The sequence below is a fragment of the Gallus gallus genome, chromosome 1 (assembly GCF_016699485.2).
Source record: "Gallus gallus isolate bGalGal1 chromosome 1, bGalGal1.mat.broiler.GRCg7b, whole genome shotgun sequence".
Classification (NCBI taxonomy): Eukaryota; Metazoa; Chordata; class Aves; order Galliformes; family Phasianidae; genus Gallus; species Gallus gallus.
Window position 1 is genome coordinate 91,536,873 of NC_052532.1, and position 22,457 is coordinate 91,559,329.

General features: G+C 39.1%; 1 protein-coding gene across 8 annotated transcripts in view; it reads right to left on the minus strand.

The window, feature by feature from the left end:
* Window positions 1–434: 434 nt before the first annotated feature.
* The window catches only part of GABRR3 (gamma-aminobutyric acid type A receptor rho3 subunit), a 35,995-nt gene continuing 13,972 nt past the window's right edge, over window positions 435–22,457 (minus strand). For 6 of the 8 annotated variants that reach the window (XM_040664210.2, XM_040664193.2, XM_040664188.2 and 3 more), the window contains 7 exons: window positions 14,667–14,734; window positions 13,050–13,273; window positions 10,421–10,503; window positions 9,475–9,615; window positions 7,041–7,193; window positions 4,773–4,969; window positions 439–3,489 (listed from right to left, as the gene is read on the minus strand). In XM_040664210.2, coding sequence (XP_040520144.1) covers window positions 3,187–3,489; window positions 4,773–4,969; window positions 7,041–7,193; window positions 9,475–9,615; window positions 10,421–10,503; window positions 13,050–13,273; window positions 14,667–14,734 — 1,169 coding nt within the window. In that variant the 3' untranslated portion in view covers window positions 439–3,186. Of the gene's footprint in view, window positions 3,490–4,772; window positions 4,970–7,040; window positions 7,194–9,474; window positions 9,616–10,420; window positions 10,504–13,049; window positions 13,274–14,666; window positions 14,735–22,457 lie in introns of all 8 variants that reach the window. The other 2 variants (XM_040664198.2, XM_015298039.4) reach the window with 2 other exon arrangements.

Here is a 22,457-nt window from a genome sequence, read left to right on the forward strand (position 1 = left end):
AATATTCTGGTGTAAAACACCAATAGTTGGAATATTTGAAGGCGTACAAGGTTGTAGCTTTCTGAAAAACAAGTCCCTGTTGTGGAATTATGCTTACTCCTTCCACAAGAATTATAAAGCTTTGAAGAATGAAGCGGTTCTCCAGTCTTCGAAGTTTGCAGCTCAATCACCTACATTAACACTTCCGGGATGTCTTCTTAATACAGATGGGTGTAGCAGCAGAGGCTAAATATAGGGAGGCCACATCCTGCACTTCAGCTGCTGACAAGGAGCCATTACACACTGTTATTTCTGTTTTCCAAAAATCCACAAAGTACCACCAGCATAACTGCTTGATACCACCAGGGTGAACACTCCAGCAAATATGTATTTATCTAACATCTGTGACATTTTAGCTTTTAGCAAACGCTGTGGGAAGCAGAACTATATTTAGCTGACTGCAAAAACAGCCACAAATAACAGGAATGGGGAATACTTGTGAACACTTCTTTAAGGACCTCCATGCTGATTTGTCCAGAAAACCTGACCAAAAGTATTTATTACTGTCCCCTTATGGAAGGTAAAACAAACTTCACAACAAGGTCATGTGGATTTTAGTCAGATAATGCTCAGGAAGCCCTCTAAGCAAAATAAAAATAATAGTGTAAATAATAGTGTTAATAACATAATGTAATTAAATATATTTTACAAGTAAGGATCTGTGAAGTATAATTGATCCTGGTTTCCTCCCTGTCAGTGCATCAAGAAGATAAAAATTATAAGCTTTGCTGAAAAACATGTGCAGTATTATCATTATAAGAAACAATCCCCACTGCTATCATGAAATTGCTATATATGCTTACCATGATGAGAACACCTCCAAAGGTTACATTCACAGTTGCAAAATAAATAACAGTTTCTTCTATCAAAGAAAACTAAGCTATTTTCAGGCACCTGTATAGGATGTTCTGGGAAAGTAAATGTAGGTATGAAACCTTTGTCCTATATGCTTTCATGTATGGGACAGTTTGGTGGCCAGCCTATGCTGGTCTTGGGTAGGCCAGACTGGAGAGCTCCTGCTGTTGCAGATCCTATAGGTAATCTAGAAGACAGAATTATCTTGGGTCGAGAATCATTTGGGGTATTTTTTTCTGTTGGAGACTGAAGATTCACTTTTGGCTACAGGGTAAATACTTCTTCCTCTAAGGCCGAGAAAGAAATGATGGGAAAACAGTGCTGTTACATTAGCTCACAGTACAAGTTTAGGACACACATCTGGAGCAATTAGATGGGATCTTCTCAGGAAATCTGGAGCATCTGTGCGGGATGCGTTCACAATAGTGGTGAAGTAACAAGCATGTCATGGTAATTTTTTAATATATTTATACTACACATCTGCTCAGCTTGAGGTCTGCTGTGCTGTTGCTGTTGCCAAAGCCCTGTGTGTCCTTTGACTTTACGTTCCCAGCATTGTCATGCCTGGTACGGTTCTCCTTTCCATGACAGGATTTCCTGGAAGAGTATCAAAGCCGCCTTAGCTCTGATCATTTGTTTGGCAGGGACTTGGCTGCCAAAGTACCCACTCATTCCATCAGATTTCAATCACTCGGGATGCAATGTGTGGCTAGCTTTTCCAGCTCTGTAACTGGGAGCTTGACAAATGCAGCTTTTTGAAACAGTAAGAGACATTACCATACTATGAGCAAACAATATTAGAGCAGGAAAATCAAATAAACCAGAGAGTGGTTCAGACTTCCAAATTTATTCCAATTTCCTAATAATCTTAACCAAGCAGTGACCTTTTGATGTTTTTTTTGCCACCACAAATTATCATCTTGAACCAACTTTGTAAATTTAAACCCACTTCATTAAATGACAGATAAAACCAGGAAATTTAAGTGAAAAATGCTTCTTACTCTGAGAAGTCACAAAAAGTATTCTTGATTCTTTTCTGGAGTTGTGAACACTTTTGTTGTGTACCTGAACATCCTTATTTCAACTTTCTTAGCCAGAAGTGTTACTTTCTTAGCCAGTACCCTTACCCAGTAAGGGTATTTATTTCCATGCAGGATTCATCTGGGACCAGTAGGATTCCTGTATGTGGCTCTGTTTTGGCACAGCTGATTCTTTTTATTTCCCGTGTATCTCAGGTCTCAGTGTAGTAACCTGGCCCGTGACGGGGACCAGCATCGCATGCAGGCATGAATGGCTTCTCTTCCCTGTAACTTTCAATCTCAGAAGCCAAGGGTGGGACAAAATCCCAAGTTTTGTCAGAAGAAACAGGTTTGTTTGCTCTCTTGATAAAGTATTCTAAAATACCTTTCTCAAAGCTGGGTTTCTGAAATGAGCAGTTAGGCAGAAAGCAGGTGATTAGCATAGGTGCACGTGAGGCATGGATGTGGGGGTGTCACATGAAGGGTACACCTTGTGTAGGTGATGCTATTTACTCACTGGGAGGTGGCTGTAAGACCCCAAGTGCATTGGTTTGGGTCATTATTCCTGTGCTATCCTGGGGACTGGTGAGCAAGATTTCTCCAAAATAGAGGTCCTTCCCAGTAGTCTAGTGGAAAGCTGACAGGGGACACACATTGACAGGGACAGCTGACAGGAAGAAGATTTTTCTTGAGGCATTGATTATGCACAGTGTACAAAGCCTCTTCAACTCTTCCTGCTTTTCTGCTGATGTCTAACCCACTGCTAAGTCACAGTAACTTTCCCCATTTCCTTACCATCAAAGAGCAAAGGCTCCTGAGGTGCATACAGGTTGTCTAACAAAACAGAAATGCAGTAAGTGAAACTGGGGTAAGGGCCATTTGAAGGTGATTGGTACTGACTGCAAAACGACTGGATAACAAGTGGTGAACAAACAGAAGGGCTGATTAAAGAGGAATGGTTGGAGCATAGATGGACACTGGATAATACATTGGCCAGGAGCTGCTATCTGTTTAGCTGTGTGATAAAAGGCTCCCTTAGTGAGCGAGCTCATTCGGTGATACTGCAGCAGTAGCACACACATTGGATGATCAATTATGAGCAGTCCAGCTGAAAAATCAGACCATGAGAGTTTTTCCATCAGCAGTTTTGCTGTTAACCAAACCAGCCTTGGATTGATGCAGAAGCCAGTTTCAGAAGCTTTTAACCCTTTCCTCTACTGCCGTTGCATTATCCACATACCCAAGATAAAATCTAGCTTATAATGATTTTTGTTCATATGTACAAACCCCAGTAAAAAAAGTTGAACACAATATACACGCTGGGAAATATAATCCTGGAATATGTGTCAATGACGTGATTGTTCTGTAGAATAATCCTGCCCACGTTTCCCTTAAAAGATCTCTTCCTCTTGATGCGTGTTGTACCCACGTTGGAGACACTGATTGCTCGTGCTCGGGTTTCATTCTCTTCACAGCGGTCAGCGAAAGCGGGCAGGTCCATCTCAACATCAGGGTCATGGTAGCAGCCGTCAAAAGCCATTGCCTGCACTGCATCAATATTATACATTCCTGAGGCCTGGCAACAAAAAATAGTTATTGTGAATCTAGCAGGAGCCATTTTAGTAAAGGATAAATAAATAAAACAGAAAATAAACAAAGCTTTATCTCCAGTGCTGCTCTTCATATTGCAATCATAGGGAGAACGTGGCTACCTCACAGAGTGCGCTTAGCCCAGATGCTACTACCTGTGGGGCCTGGCCCCTTGTGCAGCACATGTGCAAATAAAGGCATATATGTGACAAAGCACACTTGTCTGAGTGGTTGTTGCCAGCTGACTTGCATGTGCCCTTGCTTGTGAAATAGGAAAATCAAATTCTGATTCATCTGTAGGTCTGTGGGAAATTACTTCAAACATGACCGTGTTTTTTGATAGGATTATGAAATTGTGTGGGCAACATATGCATCCTTTGTGTGTTCTTCCACTTGTGATATTGCAATGAATGGTTTCACATGTGGGGATGTTCTTGAAGGAGTATTTTTTTTTTAATGAGTGCTTCATAGAAAGCAAATGTTTGACTTGTAAACATTTCTGCTTCAGGCACGCTTTTCTGGGTGAAAGGGACCTAATCATTCATCTGGTCTCAGGACAAAAAAAAAGTCATTAAACCCATCTGCCTAACTGAAAGTGAGGGAGCAGAAAAAGGATAAATAAATTCCTGCTTTACAAGAAACATCGCATGAGTATAGTCTGGGATATATCTCAGGGGGAGGAAAAAGATGAAAACATTCTCTTGGACAATAGAATCATAGAATCATAGAATCACTAAGGTTGGAAAAGACCCACAGGATCATCCAGTCCAACCATTCACCCTTCATCAATGGTTCTCGCTAAATCATGTCCCTCAACACAACATCCAAACGCTCTTTAAACACCAGCAGGGCCGGTGACTCCACCACCTCTCTGGGCAGCCCATTCCAGTGCCTGACCACCCTTTCAGAGAAGTAATATTTCCTAATGTCCAGCCTGAATCTTCCCTGGCGCAGCTTGAAGCCATTCCCTCTAGTCCTATCACTAGACAATAGGAAAACTGAGAAACAAAATGAGAGGTACTTTCCTCTGTGTGAAGAAAAATAATAATAATCAGGAGTTGTGCCCCTAATCTCTGTTAGAAGAAAAGGAAGGTAGAGTAACTTTGGACCTTCTCAAGATCTGTGAGAATGATACATTTCTTCCCTTCAACCACAAAAAAAAAAAAAATGTGAAACAGAGGAGAGTCAGAGATCATCACATTTTTGAATCAGGATTACTCTGTGACTTCTGTGATGCTTTTAAAGGCAAAAAAATGCAAATGGTTGTACCTTGCCCCTTTTCTTGAGTTGCTTTCTCTCTTCAATTGTGGTGAGATAGTTCACTGCTGCATATTCGATAACAGACAGGAAGACAAAAAGGAAGCTGATCCATAAATACACATCCACAGCCTTTATGTAAGACACTTGAGGCATTGAGGCACTTACTCCTGTGATGATGGTTGACATTGTCAGCACCGTAGTTATGCCTGCCAAAGAAGAAGGGGAGGTTATCATAATACAGGCCAGCTGGTTCTGTTTATCTCATCACTGATTGCTTGGACAGCACAGCTATGTGAAGGTGGGTGATTGAGACTGCCTTTAACTTCACAGCACAGGATCTGAGAAGTAGAGTAAGCTATGTAAGCCACCTATCAAAAACAACACTGAAGCAGTCCTATCTGCCTCCACTCAGTGTGTGCAGTCAAAGCTTCAGCCCACCATGTTCGAGCAGTGGGGACACAATGCTGGTAATTCAGCAGTACAAGGAACACCTTCTATGACAGCTTTTCTATGACTCCTATAGAGCAGTGAAGGCAGGTTTGTGGTCTTCTTTCCCAGAGCCAGTGTCTGCTATACACTTTCTCATCCTCGAACTTTACAAGTAAGCCACCAATTTCCCTCCCAAGCCCTTCTAAAATTGTATTTCTTGGCAACATATGTCAATTTGTATGTCTCTGACATAATTTCTTGATTCTAAAAACGTTGTATAGTAAAAAATGCTATACTCATTGAAACTACAGAATGTTTGTTGACTTCAGCGTGTCTAGGATTTCAACCTCATCTTTTCAATTTCTACTCTGATGTGGCTCTGTTCACCTCACTTTGCTGTGTTCTGTCTTGGAGAAAATTATAATTATAATTAAAAGAAAAATAAAATCCAACCCAGGCCCTACTTTTAATACATTGAAAGCGATGACATCTCAGTAACTCAGTCTCTGAGAGACTGCAGTGGCAAACAGCATGGTCTTTCACTTGGTTCTCAGCACAGCCTCTCTCCAATTTTATGCTAGTTCAAGTCCGCCATAATATGCAAGAGTTTTCCCTTTCTCTCTGCAAGTTCCTTATGTTGAAAGTTGGAGTTTAAGAAATACTTTTTAGGAGGAAATCTGTTTATTAAAAATGTGTGTACTTTAGGCTAGAGAGCTAAGCTTTATAAACTTTGTTGATAACATTGCCTATAAATTATGTATGCTTATGCTAATTGAATGTGTGTTATTCATTAAACTCCTGATGCATAACCTGTTGAATAAACCCTTATACAAATTAATGAACATGATCAGCAAAAACATTCTGACAACATTACAAATGACTTACTGAGAATTTAAACTTTCTTTTTAAACGTGAAGTTACATTTCTTACAAATAAATTGGCAAATGCATTAATAAAACCAGGTATCATAATTTGGTTTTTAGATTAATATAGTTATATATCTTATGTTAATAGTTTTAGACTCCGTTAGTAGAAAGGCTGATTAATATACCTATAGATCAACTTTAGGGGCTGCCTGAGGACATGATATTTTGTTTCTCTAGCAAAGATTCTCAAAGTTTTCACTTGTCTAGGAAATAAAACAACAGTCAGCTTTTGGAATCAGTCTTGAAGTGATGTCAAATGTCATCACTGAGAAAACAACAATGTTATTAAAAGAACCCTACAGTAATCATTCTTTTTATTCCAACCTGTAGTGTTCTGAATTAAAAAAACAAGAGCAGAGAGATGCCCAACTTACGCTTGGCCTTCCGCAGCAGCCTGCATGCCTTGCAGGGTTAAGGCACCAAAGCAAACATATTCAAAGTGCCTGACAAAGAAAGGCTTTGCTAACCAGGACAAGTCAGGAAAATGATTCCAAGTTGGTAGGAAGATATCAACTGCTTCTAGAAAATAAGCGAAGCTACAAAGCTTTTAGATGGATATTGCTCTGCCTGTGAAGTGTCTCTCATGAGCCATGAATTTAAGGATCGATGTGAATACCTGGGGGTAGTGGGGAAAATGTCACTGAGAAAGAAAAATAAAAAATTATGAAGTAAAACTCTACCTCGAGAAATCTGCAGAATCATCATTCTTTCCTTCTGTGGTGTGTTAGCTGCTAGTACATCAAAGCCAGTCTGAAGAAACATCCGATTTCCAAACACAGAGGTTGACTAAAGGAGTTTGTATAAAATTATTCAGGCAATTATCTGATATACTTGTCTTGTGTAAATAAGAAGCGAAGGTAACTTCAAAATCTCTTCCCTATCCATTCTGTACTTCCCAAAAGAATATAAGGTAAAGGTTTACCTAGTGATACCCTGGCAGGAACGGCTCTTCTGTCAATCCAAAAAGAAACCCAAGACAGCATCACCATCAGCATGGCTGGGAAATAGGATTGTAGCACAAAAAAGAAAATATGTCTCCGGAGTGCAAAGTTTATGAAAAGACGATTGTACCAGCCTGTTGAAAAAAAGGAGAGGAAAAGGGTAGGGGAGAAAATGAGAACTGTGTTATTTGTGACCTCTGTTTATCAGCTCTGCCTGGGCATCCACATCAGTAATAGTAAATACCTGTGAAATATCGTTGTCACCCTGCTTTCATATAGCGCTTTTCAAACTGTCCATCCATACTGCGTTAAAATACAGCTACCTTGGCAAAGAAGCATTGCTTCTTCACTATAAATATGTGCCACACGTTTGCCTTGTTCAGATGTTTGCCTGCCCAGCGCTGACTTTAAAGGAAAGGGTGCCATCTAGTGACTTTTGGGGCAGACTTTGTGCAGCAAAGCACACGTGCAGGAGAAAACTGTATACAGTGGGGTGAAAAGAAGGCAACATGGCTGGCTGTGCAGCATCTGCCTTTTCTATACAACTGCAGACAGAAATGAGCCTGTATAGGAACTGTCATGCCATCACAAGGAGTCACTTTATAAAGGAATATCTTAGCAATTACTCAACTTAAGATTAAACATGTCCTGTGTTCTTTCAGGGCTTCAGTTTTAAAAACAATTGTCTTACAAATGGCCAGGGAGCTCCAAGAGGCTACATGCTACACGTGTGGTTCACTGAGATTCACAGGAAAGATGACACACAACCTGAAGTGCAGAAAGATGCTCTGTGAGCAGCATTTTTGTCCATTTTTTTGTCCAAGAATCTTCAGGAGGAGATGGCCGCCATTAGAGTTATGCTGATAGTCCTCTGCTATTCCTCACTTCTGTTGGGGAGGAGGTTTTGCATGTAAACACTTTCTTTCAACAAGAATCAAAAGAAAAGGAGAAAGTGGAAGCTCCTGACTGACCACCAGAACTCAAAGCCAAAGAAAAGTGTATGCCTACAAATGTCAATGATGACGGCTAATAGATACGGTACGTGCATTTATCCCCTGGTTCCTTCCAGTGGTCACCTGTGACTTAAAGTCTTTTCTTCCGTCTTTACCCTGCTGAGTTAGCTTATCTCCAAAACATCTGCATTTAAGTGTTACTTTTTACAAAGTCAGAGGTGCTGTAAAGGTCCTGAAAAGTACAGGGGTGGTATGAGGTTGCACTGTTGTGCATAAGGCCATCTTTGCTTGCATGAGTGCTTTTTGGTGAGAATAGCTGAGTTCCCAGAATGCAGTGTGGACACTGATAGCCGTTTGGCAGAAGCTATCCCAGCCTCCGTCTTGCAACAAGGACAAATTTGACATGGCTCTCAGCAAGGTACAAATGCAATAGCTAGGTATCACCAATTCTCATGTGACAGTGGCTCTTGAAAGCTGGAGCTCTTCTTAGCTCATATACAAGCAAGAGATAAGGATGAAGAAGCTGATCAAGCTGTGGATTTCTCATTGCTTAGGCTGCAGAGTAATTTAAATTGGAATTTCTGCATTAAATGTCAGCCACTGAGTCCTCATTGCAAACTTGAATCCTTAATCTTTCTAAAAGGCAAAAAGAAGCTATCCTGTAGTTAAGATATACTAGGTAAGTCCATTTGCAGCCTTCCTGCATGCATTAGAGGGTTGTTTTTTTTCAGTGAATTGAACATTTAACATATTATATGGAATCATTTCCATTTCATTAATCTGCCTGTATATAAAGTACAATAACCCCTCTGAAATGAATCATTTCAGACTAGGAAGTACAGTAGCATGCATGACATTTTATCTGGTTAAGGAAGGTATGTTTAGACTACTTACATAGAGAAATATTTCAAAGTTTGTAATTGCATGTACAAATATGTACAAATACAAAGAAAATAAAAACCACTTTGCATGAAATTGAAATCATAATAAACTCCTACAGCCTTGTACAGTTTGCTAGAAAGTGTTCAAGATCCATAATTAGGAATAAAATACTGTTTGGGGCAGACACCTGTATGTAAACAATGTAGCCATGACATAAAAGGATTTTTTTCTGCAACTTTTATACATGAATGGTACATTAAGCAAGCCACGAATTTGACCTCAGTAGGTTATAAACACTCTCATGTAGAATTTTTAAAGTCAGTAGATTCTTAACAGCAATTTACAGATCAAGAAAATGAGATTTTAGACAATAAAACACGGAGTTCCCTTCTTGAGCAAGGGTTATGCAGGTAATGTGAAGAGAAGCTAGGGCTGAGGCTAACAGACCAATGTGATTGACAGCCCTCATTTTAACAGATCTCTCAGCAATAAGAAACATTTACTAGCAATGAATTTGAAGGAGAAAGACAGTCAGTATGGCTGTGTGCCCTTCTTTTCGAATGACAGGGTCTTACTATACCAGTACTGCTGTAAAATGCAAGTCCACTGGAAGCACTGAATTCTTCGATGAAAAACTGGGAGAGGGAGATGTGCTCATCTGTGCTCAAGGACTCGTTTCCATGTTTCCAGTATAACATCAGATCATCTTCGTTGTATGCATCTGTGAGAAGGTAAAAACTAAATCAGCTCTGCTGGAATAACACTTCTGCTCTCTTTTCTTGGCAATGAGAGACCACTCAGAACAATTTGAGAAAACCACAAAGAAACATTTTTAATATCCATTTGCCAGTTAGCTGATGTCAAAAAAAATAGCAAAAGCCATATCGCACCTTGTTGCAGATGGAGTCCTGTGCCATGCCAGCAGTTCACATGACAGAGGGGGGTCACGGGTGTGACCAGGGTCCCAGGGCACAGGGATGTGGCTCGGGAGCTGCCATACTGCCTGAGCAGACTGCCTGAGCGTAGCCAATTTGTTCCTAACTAGCATCTCAGCTCCCAGTACAAAAAAGAATAAATCTTGAGATATCAAAATGCTCTGCAAGGACACAATTACCTTTCTTTGTCCGGTTCTACAGCTTAATACAAACCACTGAGTCAGGGGTGAGAAAGCAAACATTTCACAGTAACACAAGTAATCATTTTCGTTTTTCCATGAGGTCAAATACTGACATCCTATTTTACTTTTTACTTGCATTTTTTCCCTCAAATAAAGCATGATTTTTGATAAAGAAAATATTTTGGATTGCAGTTTTGGACCATCAACCCAGACAAAACAAAGCAGAGCGTATGATAGTTTTTCTGTCTCCCTGTGGTTGAGTTATGGAAATATCTAAAACTGGATCCAAAGCTGTTTGATATGTACAGGTTGAAGGATTCCAGTCACATACAGGTGGTAAAGATATTATCAACAAGATGGAGTGCAGGTAAGAATGCACATGCGAGGAGCAGGCATGAATTAAACTTACAGCTTTCCAGTTCTAAAGAACAGTTCTGGGTATCCAGAGGAAACCTACTGAAATCCATGAAACACATAGCAGAAACTGTTATTCTGCAGAAAGGAAAAGAAAAACAAGCAGTAAATGAAAAATTTCACACTTTCTCTGGACTGTGCAGGCATCTGATTGAGATCTCCAAGCAACCTGCTGGTTAGAATCCTAATGATTGAATTTTCTGCTCCTATTAGATGTTCTAAAATTTCTTTGAGATAGTGATATAAAACTAAGACGGTGAGAACATACATTCTTAAAGACAAATACTTTTTCTTATCAAGTACATTACCCTCAATTTATAAACTCTTCACTGCTCTGATCCTTCATTAACCTCTCATACATTTTGCTTCAAAGGGTTACACTTACTAAGACTTACAAAGGGAGTTCACATTTCTTAGCTGATTTTCTCATAGACTGAAGCAGATAATTTTACAGATCTGAGCAAATATTATTCCAAGTGCTATCTTCCCAGATAGTATGGTTATAATATCTAATTATATCTAATTGCACAAAAGATAAGCTGTGATTTCTGGAAGACTTTTCTCTTCTTCAATACCATCAAAATGCTCTATACTCTAAAAACATTAGGTAAACATAGACAAAAACATTAATTTTTCATTCCACTTGCTTTTTCACAGATATTTAGAAGATAAATGTCCCCTAGCATATCAACCAAATAACCCAATAAACAAACAAATAAAAGGCTAGGAGCAGCAATTTAAATACAGTAAATATTGACAAACTTCCCTTTCTTGTCTCAGCTCACATGTCATTTGATATTTTATTTTGATATTTCAGTTTTCCCCAGATTGAATCAGTTGAATTGCAATCAGTGGTATTGCATACGTTAGGTATACCAGTGATCTTTGAATATTTGTGATCAGTAATCACACTGTAGGTACATTTTTACAAATATGAGGCTTTACTGGGTTGAAATGAGATGTTGAAATGTGATAGATCTTTAAAAGGATGCTTAAGACTTCCAGCTACAGATGTTATTTCTGCCTTTTAGGTATTGACTACAGATTCATAGGGACAGCCATAAAACGTGGATTGAAAAAAAAAAAGACTATTTTAGTACCAAATCTGGATTTTTGTTTAATTTTTCTTCAATAACATCTTGTATGCCAGGCACTGAAGAAAAACTGCGAAACTGCAGATATCTTGAACGTAAGAATTTGGAATATAATCTACCCATTGCATGTAAATCTGTCAATACAAAAAGAGGGTTTAAATGAGCATCTGATTCTTTAGGAACGTATGCATTAACGCCACTCAGATGACTACAAATACTCTATGTGACCTTAATCATTTCAAAACCTTGGTTCACCAGCCTTATGTCACCCCCTTCCTCTAAGTTCAGTAAGAACTGATAGAGAGGGTGAGAAAGAGGACAGTATCTGCCCTTGATACTTATGTCCAGGAAGAAACCTGCAGGCCTGTCAGGAACTCCGGGGATTTGCTCTTCACTGGAATAGGAGAAGTCACCCAGCACCCACCATCATTTAATGCAAGGCTAGGGCAAGGTAAGGAAAGGAGCTGAGGGAATGATGGCAACTTGTAAAAGTAGGGCACCAGCTTGCAAATTGGATGTAGGATGCAGGGCAGGAGCTCCCATCACAGAGTCATACCCCTCATACTGAGAGCCACTGCTGTAAGCTGAGGGCTGTTTCCTCTAATTCCTCTCTTTCATGAAGCACAGCAGTGATTATAACAATAACATTAATAGTTCACCACATGGTTTCTTGCTGGTCAGTATGATTCTCAAACATGAAAGCCTCACGCTATTTTAAAGTGGTGTACAGCAATTGTAAGGGTTTCTGTATGAGGGGGTAAATAAATTCATTTATTTGTTGGCACAATTATTACATAGCCAAAAACTCAAATGCTTGCATAACTCTTCCAGCTATCCAGATCAGATGAAATATCACCTCTGAGCACAGAGCTAATTAGTAACAAACTGGAGAGCAGTAATTTCTGCAATGCACAGGCCCCAGAGATTCTACCTAGGGGAAAGTACTTTCATTAAAACTATTTCTGCCACACCATTCACATCTGCTTATAACGTGTAGGTAGAAGGGAGGAACGTTTAATGACCTTGCTGTTCCAGTTCTGGAACTGCTGTGATCTGCTTTCTGTGCCTGTCCACAGCCCTGATTTATATTAGTGCTATGTTCATAGGTATCCCAGAGTGAAAATAGTCAAGATAGTTTTAAAAGATTCAGGAAAAAAAAGTGATTGTTCTTTGCTAATAATTTGGGGCTTTACTGCACTCAGCAGTAGAACTACTGCGGTATTGCTAAAACTACAGGCAATGAGTTATCATTTGACAAACTTCAGTGGTATTTACAACAGATGAAAAAGCTGCCATCATCCTCTGATGGGGAATGATATGTTAATAAGATGTTATCTTTAAGTTATCAATCCTGAATTTATGTTCCCACTGGTGCCTTGGGAATTTTTAGTTGTCACCAGTACTCAGTATCTACCACCAATGGTTTAACACCAATCAGTATCCTAACTGCAAGGATTTCAAGTTGTTTCTCACTGTACAGGGCCCACAATTGTAGCTGTGTATTGTCTTATAAAAGAGGATTGTTCTTACCGTAGACTGAAGAGTACATTGCCATCAGGGTACACTCGGAGCATGACATTTTCCACAGTTGTATCATGGATGAAAGATCTTTTGGAGTGTACAAAAAACACATCAGGTACCCAGATCTTTTTTATCAGTCTTCCATCAAAAGTCATACTTTTGTTTTTGGTACTACGAAATGAAAGTCTCTCATCCTTCCAGTAATGTCTGAGATATAAAGTCATTGTGAAGTCCTTTGTTTAATTAAAAATAAAAGAAGACAATGCATGTTTTATTTGCATACAGTAAAAAACAAAACAAAATAATCAACTCGTGTAAAGGAACAGTTTCTGCTATGAACATCATATGGAGGATCCTCGGTGAAAGAAATGAGATGCCACTTGGCAAGATTAAATATAGATTGGAGCTACCTCTGAGATACCTGCTGTTTGCCTTGTCACTGGTGTCTGAGTTCAGGTTCATGCTTCATACATGCTTTCCTGTGGAAATTTTCACAGGTTATTCTCAGAATGGACTACAGTTCCTTTACAACTCCTTTATAGATTCTCCGGGTCAGCTTGTAAAATCCATTAATCTGTACATTTTGTACAAAGATTAGATGGCTTTCTAGATTTGTCTATTTTTTGTGAATGAAATGAATCATGTAGAAACACCATGGTGTATTTCATAAGAATAAACAAATTTCACAAGACTTACAATTCTTAAAAATATGAAATAATCTTACTTAGAGAAATAACATGGCTGCAAATATGCATATGGAAAAAAATGGAGAGGCAGCTGGAAATCCAGTCTGAGCTTCTGCACAGCCTGACTGCTCTGTGCTCGCCTATCTAGCTTTTCCATTTATAGGCAGGCATCACTCATCTTGATAGAACAATTACTTCTGAAAATAATACTGGAAAGATAATTAGGCCTCCTCCTGTAACATGATTTTATACCTGTGTGAAACCCACTGATTTGGGTGAGATTGTAGAGGAATGCAGGGGTTCATATAGAACCCATAGCAATCTCAGCATCAATGATTAGATCTACAGTTGACATGAGAAGATACTGTAAATGAGACCTCTTTGTCAAGTTAAGGTGCCCAGCTGTTCTAGGACTAAGCAAACTGTCACTAATGTTTGGGTGGCACTATTAGCGATAATTTCGGAGGAGAAACAAATATCCTGCATTCCTCTGCTACATGTCCTTAACTATAGTTGAGGGTGTTTCCTAGAGCTCATTTTTATATTTATATATTTCTATTCGTTGTATCCACTGCTCCACCATGACAGAAAGGATGAGGAAGATGAAGATCCACACAAGGAAAGGACGCAAAATACATGAACCATCATCTTCAACAGTGCAGAGCACTAAGAGTTTATGTGGAAGCCTATAGGCCTTACTGAATGATTGGCATTTCCAATAAGAGCACTCTTTTCTGTTCCTCTGGGTTAGTTAGGGAAATGGTCAATGTGTGCTTATACTTAACACTTACTAACATAAATGAAGATGACTTCCATGCTTCACAGCAAGGCTGTGCTCTTCTAAGAGTTCACTGTCTTTACATGTATTGCTCTGTATCATCCATCTGGATGCTTCTGGGACCCTGAGTTTTGGCTGGAATTCTTTATCTCACCAACTTACCATGTCAACTTCAGATATGCTGTCAATGCTTTCTACCTGCACATCAATGCCCACAGGTATTGGCGACCCTTCAATGCAACAGAATGAAAGAGTGATGAGGAACAGATGTCCATATTTTTAAAGGGAAGACTGTGTATAAACAACATGCAGAGTATACCCCATACCATCATTTGCTATGGTCTGTCCACCACAGTATGCCGAATGAGAAACTCCTTGGCAACACAGTAAAACCCAACATTAAATAGTTGCAGAAGTAAGTGCATAAGAAATAAGTGATTTCTTTGCAGCTAGACTAGTTATTGACATTGCAGTTCAGACAGCAGTGAAAGTTTCCTTGCAGTGCCAAAGCTAATGAACTGCTCGGAGTGCCATAAAGAAAAGCTGAGTAAATATACAACCTAGATCAAAGACCGCAAAGCTTATTTGTCAGTCTCAACTCTTATTCCCACACTTATAAACAAAACGCCTATTATGCTTCCTAATTACCTTTAGTAACTTAATTATTTAATATTTAGCATAGGTATTTGTGAAAAGGAATCACTACTTGCTCACTAACTCATAAGGGAAAAGCTGTGCATGACCAAGCATGTGCCAAGATGGAGCATTGTGTGTGCAATGTATTACTGAGTACGTAATTTACTTTCAAGTACAACACACACTGAACTGCACTCAGGGACTTTCTTTTAATATACCACATCACTGTTTCATGCTACTGAAAAAGGCTGTGGATTTATAATACGATGCAGACTGAATGAGTGTATTATAAAGCTGTATTTGCATTTTTGCAATAAAGGGATTAAAAGCTATTAAAATTACAGCAAAATATATTTCTTCCAGTCTCTTCAGTACACAGTGTCTAGAATTAAAGGCCTAATTATGTACCTGTATAATCTTCAGAAAGCAAGTCATTCCACTTAACTAACTGACAAAGCACTTCCTTACAGAAGAGGGGGAGGACAGAGATTTGTGCACGTATGTGTACACGCACACAGTGAAGAATAGTCTGCATTTGGAATGAATAACAAACCATTGTACTTGAAATTCCAATTACATTTGTAAAAAACAGGCATTTAAAATATTTTAAAAGCAAACATTTAAATATTGTAATACAAAACATTAGTATAAAGAAGTCTGAGCAAGCAGGAGATAGCAGTAGCTCCTTTAACTTGTCTTTCTCTTTTCCTTGCATTTTCTTTAGAGTAAAGCCAGAGTAGTCCAGAAATATCATTCTCCTGATAACCAGCCACAATACTGTGTCTCTTTTTGGAATTATCCTTAAAATAGCAGCCCTCGAGGATTACGCAGCTGCCTCCAGTTCTTAACAGTGGAGATCTTGAACTATTTTTGAGGTATTTTAAAATCTGGCTCTGTAATCTCTTGATTTGTCTTGTATATTTTAATGGAGGGTTTGACCCTGCATAGAACAGATGAGAATGTGTGTGGAAAAACAAGGTAAATTGTGACCGGAGTTAGCAGGGCACACAGGAGCATGTCTCTGCAGTGACAAGAGCTGTGCTGCCTGGCTAAGAAATCATCTTTGCTTCTGAAATGAATGCGTAGCTCAGTCCATCTGCCAGAGGCTCAAAGATCAAAACGGAATTCAGTTGACTGGTGTATTAGTAAAACTCTAGATAGTACTTGGGGAAAACTGTTTCTTTTGGAGAGTAGAGTCTGCAGGAGGCATCTCCCTGAGAGGCTGATGTACAAGAGTATTGGCATATATATCCAATCACTCTTCTTTGTGCAAACTGATAAAATTGTTTGTGGCTCTCCTAAACCAGGTTCAGCCACATATCTTCTTTATTTTTCCCACACAATCCCAACCACATCACATAAATAGTTTACTTCTGCTAAATACTGACTTGTACTAAGTATTGGTACAAAAATGCTGGATTGTAGCCTGAACTGTCATCCTCTCATCATTCCACTGAAATCTAAATATATTGCAAGCTGAAGACAGGTTTAGCCTAAGTGGGAGCTGTAGTGGGATTTATATGTCATGTGAACATCATTCACAGGTGGCATCCAGCATATTTAAATGTAAACATGGCAGAAAGATGAGGCAGTGTCTATCGAGCTCCTTATTTGCATGGTACAGCAGGATCGGCCCACATTGCAGAGCTGATACCTGAGCTAGCTGTAGGGCAGGGTGGGTCAGGGAACAAGCTAGTTGTAGAAGCACAATGCTTCCAGGCTAGGAGCATGGCCATCACTAAGGCTGACAACAGAAATGAAATATGGCCTCACTGCTATTTAGAGTCCATGCAGTGTAACCGGTACTTTCTGGATTTCTAATTGGGATGAGACAACTTGGGCCTTAGAAATGCCTGTTGATTGCCAGAGGAGCTTGGAGGAGACTTCAAATAGGCAGGAGAACTGCATTTTAGCTAAGCTTACTCTCCAAGAAGCTTCAACTTGTTTATATTTTAAGTGTCTCCAAACTTACCCTGGAACTGCAGCAGAGGCAAGTGGTAGGACATACTGGAAGTGTTTATAGCTGAGCGTACACTTGATCTTAACTGGTATTACTGAAACTTTGGGAGTGATTTGCATGACTGGAATGCATAGTTAATTGGACAGAGAGGGAGGAGAGGGAAACTACTCTCCACGTACAACAAAGGCTTTTACCAGTTTTATGAGTCAAGAACAAGCAAACTGTTTTCCATCAACATCCTTCAAACATGCAGGGAACTACCCACAAATTATATCACAGAACAAGATGACTGATTTTCTAAGTAAACATACACCACGCATTGCAAGGAACAGTTTTTTTTTTTTTTCTGAGTAATGGCTCTTGAAAGTGTAATGATGGCAGTCCTAATAATTTCTTGGGCTGTGCAAAAAAATACAGACTATTTCCTACCCCCAACAAGTACTATTCAAATCTGGGCAGAATTTCAATTAATCATTCATGTCATCTGGGCAGATAAAAAGGAATTGATCACAGAAGTAGCAGCTTAACTACACGTGGATTACTTTGATTACATGCACGCAAGCTGAAGTGCTAGTTATACATATATATGCATTCTTTATTTCATTCTTTGAATGAACAACTTGCACTCAGTTGGGAACTGTTATAAAACCAAGTCAGTGTGAACAGTGAAGAGCATAACAGAGATCAAAATCTGCAGCCAGGAGAACTACAAAGGGTGTTTCTAAAATGAACTACAGAAAAACTGAACTTTTGCAAATAAATCTGTTCCTTATGTGGTAGAACTGTGAAACATGCTCCTTAGAAGTAGATTCCTGCTCTTTTCCTGTGCATTGGCCAAAGAGTCATGCTCATACTGCTCAAGGAGAAAACACTGGTCAGTTTAGCGTTCACCACAGACAATTATAAAACCACACTGACAGGTCATAGCTGCTGCGAATATTTTCATCCCATTCTTATTCTACTTTGGCAACAAATTTAAGTGGATGATAAACACATGAAGCATAGATATGCAGTCCTGGTCACTTTAGTGACCTGAGGCATTTTTGTATATCTACCACTAACACTAACTCTCTAGTAAGAAATGTTTTGGTCCTGCTCTTGTCCAGGCCTTCCAAACTTCGTAGTTTTCTTGGAACATTTATTTCTGTGATTAAAAACCAACTCTACCAGAAACAGAAATAATGAGATGTTGGGAACAGGTTGCTGAGTAGTAGAAGTTTCCTATCCTCTGGGTTTGTTCTACCAGGTTTGGATGTATTTAAGAAAAAAGCATTTCAATAAAAATCCCAATACAGCCAGAAAGGGTAACTTGTCTACCCCTCTGTCGGCGCCACAGCTTTCTCCTTAATATACTGAGAATTTCAATCTCTGGCTGACCATCAGGCAATGACATCAAATTCACTGTCAAAAAAAGTAACCAGAGAAAAGCTGTGTTTTTTTATTTCCCAGTCTGACAAGACTGGGGATGGCAGAGGGGATTTTGTTATTAAATTGAGCAGCTTCAGTTGCTGCTGAAGCGTTGCTACAAATCATTATTTTAGAGGGATTAGTGATTTTCACAATGGAGGTTCCACAGATTTTCAAGATAATTACTCCTCGGCAGAAAAAATAGAATTGTTTTCAGATGGATTTATCCTAACGCAAGCCATTTCTAGTCTATTTTAAAGGTTTAACACAGCAAGAAAAAAATTTTAATAGATAGCAAGACAGACAAATTCTGTTATATTTGAAAAAGAGATACTATTTTAGCATTTTAGGATCAATTTCTACAGTAAAAACAAGTTGCTTAATGAATTCTGTGGTATTTTTGCAGTAGTCAAACCTTTGAACACATAGTTCAAAGGATTGCAGCTGCAATTCCCTGAGATAAATGTTGAATTTAGAAAAATCAGTCACTGATTTTTCACAGTTGTCTTGGTAACAGTGCTGGAAAAAAGCTAGGTCTACAGAAACCTCCTGGTAAGAGAGAGAGAAACCAAGGAAGGATTGAGGTCCGTACAAATGCTTTTTTCTAAAAATGGTTTGTGGGCACGTAGAGAAGGAAAACCAGAGACAGAAGTGAAACAAGCCACAGGCTTGGGTGGATGTATCTTCTTTCCTCTGGCAATGAGTGAAACAGCAGCATTACTGGCAATTGTATGTTCCTCTTACTACTCTTTTATTTCTTTCTTATTTAGATGGAAAATGAAGGGAGACTGGTATTAGCCATAGCTAACTCTTGGAACAAAAGAACTACCAGTGTACGAAAAAATATCTAGGAGAAGGTGCCTATCAGAGGTCTTGCAAATTTCCAAAACATTTCTCTCCTGCTTTGGATCCAAGCTATTCTTTCCAGTAACACATGGAAGAAAGACATTCCACTTGCATCAGAGTCACTCTCCTCCACCAGAGTGAGAAGTTCCTGACCTTTCAAGGAGTCATGAATTAATAGAACCTCTCTTCCACTCAAAGCTTGGAATAAAGACTCTGCTTAATTGCTGGTTGAGAGGCAATTTGTGGTAACACGTGGGGAAATGGTTTCAAACTAGAAGAGGAGATAATTAGATAGGATATAAGAAAAAAAGTTCTTTATGGTAAGGGAAGTGAGGCACTGGAACAGGTTGCCCAGAGAGGAGATGGGTGCCCCATCCAGGGAGACATTCAAGATCTGGCTGACGGGGCCCTAAGCAAGCTGACCTAGCTGTAGTTGTCCCTGTTCATTGCAGGGGAGTTCGACTAAATGACCTTTAAAAGTCCCTTCCAACTCCATTATATGATTCTATGCAAATTCTCTAGAAAGATTGTTACATCTTGACCAGATAAATTCTACTAAATTATTTTCCAGCATTTCTAATACATGCTAATGTTATTATCCCCTTTAGTGGTGGACATAGCAGAAATAACCAATTCTAAAACTTCTTCAAGTAACCCATTAGTTAACTCTAACTCTATTAGCATAGATCCTAACAGGTCATTAAGACACAAAAGAAAAGAAAAATATAGTTGTTATACTTCACACGCACACATAGAGAACTTACATGTACACAATGACAATTAGCATGTGGTTCTCCAATCTTTAGATTGCAAAATAGTTCAGAGACCATATGGAAGGATTTTACAGTTAGCAATACCAAGGCACAGAGGAACAAAAGAGTGACAATTTTTTAAATGGCAATGTAAATTTTCAGCACATGGGAAAAGAACTCAGGTAACCAAGAACTCAAATTCTGCCAGTACATTAAGTTAAGAAAGTTAAGAGAATAGTATGACATGGGAAAATAGATGTGTATGTATAGAAAGGAATGTCATTTTAAAAGTATTTCTAAGTGTAGCTCACTAAAACACCATCATCAACGTATACAGTTTTGGCTGTCAAGGCAGCCTGCACGGTGGTCTTCAGATCTGAGCTGCTAAAAGTCTCAGTTCAGCATCAGATACTGACATGTGCTCACCCTCATTGCTAAAGAGCAATAATATATTCTCAGGAGAAATAAATCAGCCATGTGAGCAGGGTCATGATTATTTCCAGTAATGCTACAGCCAGTAGTTTCGGTGTCCACAAGCTCTATATTCATTTGCCCCAACTCTTCCTGCGCAGATGTTTGCTCAGCTTACAAACAAAACTCAGCACGTGCTCTGTTTTTCCATAATTATAAATACTAAAAACTCTGGGTCCCATTATCTGCTTCATTCACTTTACATATATGGGGCCACATTAATTAAACAAGCCGATTTAGATTTAAGAGTTAACTGAACTGAGGAATCTCCAGAAGGTTAAAAAAAGTGTAAATTTTCCAGCTGCTTCTTCCCCTGAACTGGTGCAAAGGATGACTTATCTTTTCAGGGAAAGGGGCACAGTAGAAATTAACAAAATTTATCATTCCAGCTCCATGACATACCCAGGAAATCCCAATGAAATACACAGAAGGGGGAAAAAAAATGACTCTCTTTTAAATTTAAAGAATAATTTTAAAATACTTCTTTTTCATGCGGCTATTTTGACCTGTTTTGTTGTTGTTTTAATTTTTCACATCAGTAATGTGAATTCATGCATTGTGCTGAGCTGAATAAATCATGCACTGTGGCTCGTGACAGATCCAAGCCCTTGAGGAATCACAGTATTGAGATGCTTTATTACATTTGATAAAACAAACCCAAAATCTCATCTGCTTTAAATACATAAAACCACAGTATTGTAAGTCTTCGTGCAGTTCAGAGTCATGTTGTGGCTGTGAGAGCAGTGTGAAGAAGAGAAAAATTAGCGAAGTTCTTGTCCCCTATCTGTGCCAGTCCCAGAGTACTGCTGTAGTGAATGTACTGCAAGCGTTGATGGCGGCAGTGCCCACCTTGTGAGAGGGGTATATGTGATTTCTAGTCAGTGTCTGCGAGGCAGTGGCATCTCTAATTTCATCTTCTCTAGTTAGGTTTCCTTCTGCTGCACACTTACTTATTCAACAGTGTTTGTCAGAGAAACCCATACTCTGATGTCAGACAGTAAGTCTCGGTATGTTATTCAGATTTATGTTTCAGCTGCTTTTGTCCTATGATCTTGGATGTGACTTTTGCAAGTGCCACCTATGCCACTACAGCATGTGAAGAGCAGAGTAAAGCTTAAAGCTGGAACACTGTTCTGCTCAAAGCTATTTCTGAAAGACAGGAGTGCAGCTGAAATTGTACCCACGGCAATGTGATTATTAGGAGGACTGTGCAATGAAGTCAGTGGAAAAAAACACAGCTGGCTTCAAAAGGAATTGAATGGGCTCTATGATTAGTCATCTGAAAATAAAAGGACAAGGGGAAAAAGCCTGGTACAGATTTGCTGGGTACAAAAAAACCACATGGATTGTGGAAAATTAGAATTGCCTGATAACAGGCTATATTCTGAAAGCTACTTTTATGGACATCAGAAGTATTGCTTTCTGGGATGAACCAGTGATAAAGTACATCTCTCATTGTTGCTTCTTTCATGGAAATGCTACTTCCTTTCTGAGATGTTACTCTCAAAAATTCAAATACCTTGCATGACAGGGCAGGTAGTAAAAGGAAAATATCCAGAATGAAAGATACAAGGCTACACAGAATTAGGCAAGAGGTAATTCTAACTTCGGCTGCCAAGGTACAGAAATTATTTGATTATTTGTTAGGTGACAGGGAAGATTTTAGTTCCCTGACAAGCCAAAATTCGTAGAATAATGACAAATCCTTTCACATTCAACCAATGCATCCAGAAAGGCTTTTCTTACTCTATGTTTTGTTCTGGCATGCTTGCCAGGCCCGATGTCCCCACAGCTGGTGTCAACAATAGCTCCAAAGGCTTCAGCTAGCCTCCCAGATTTGTGCCTGTTTACAAAGTTGATTATTGCTCTTCATATATTTTA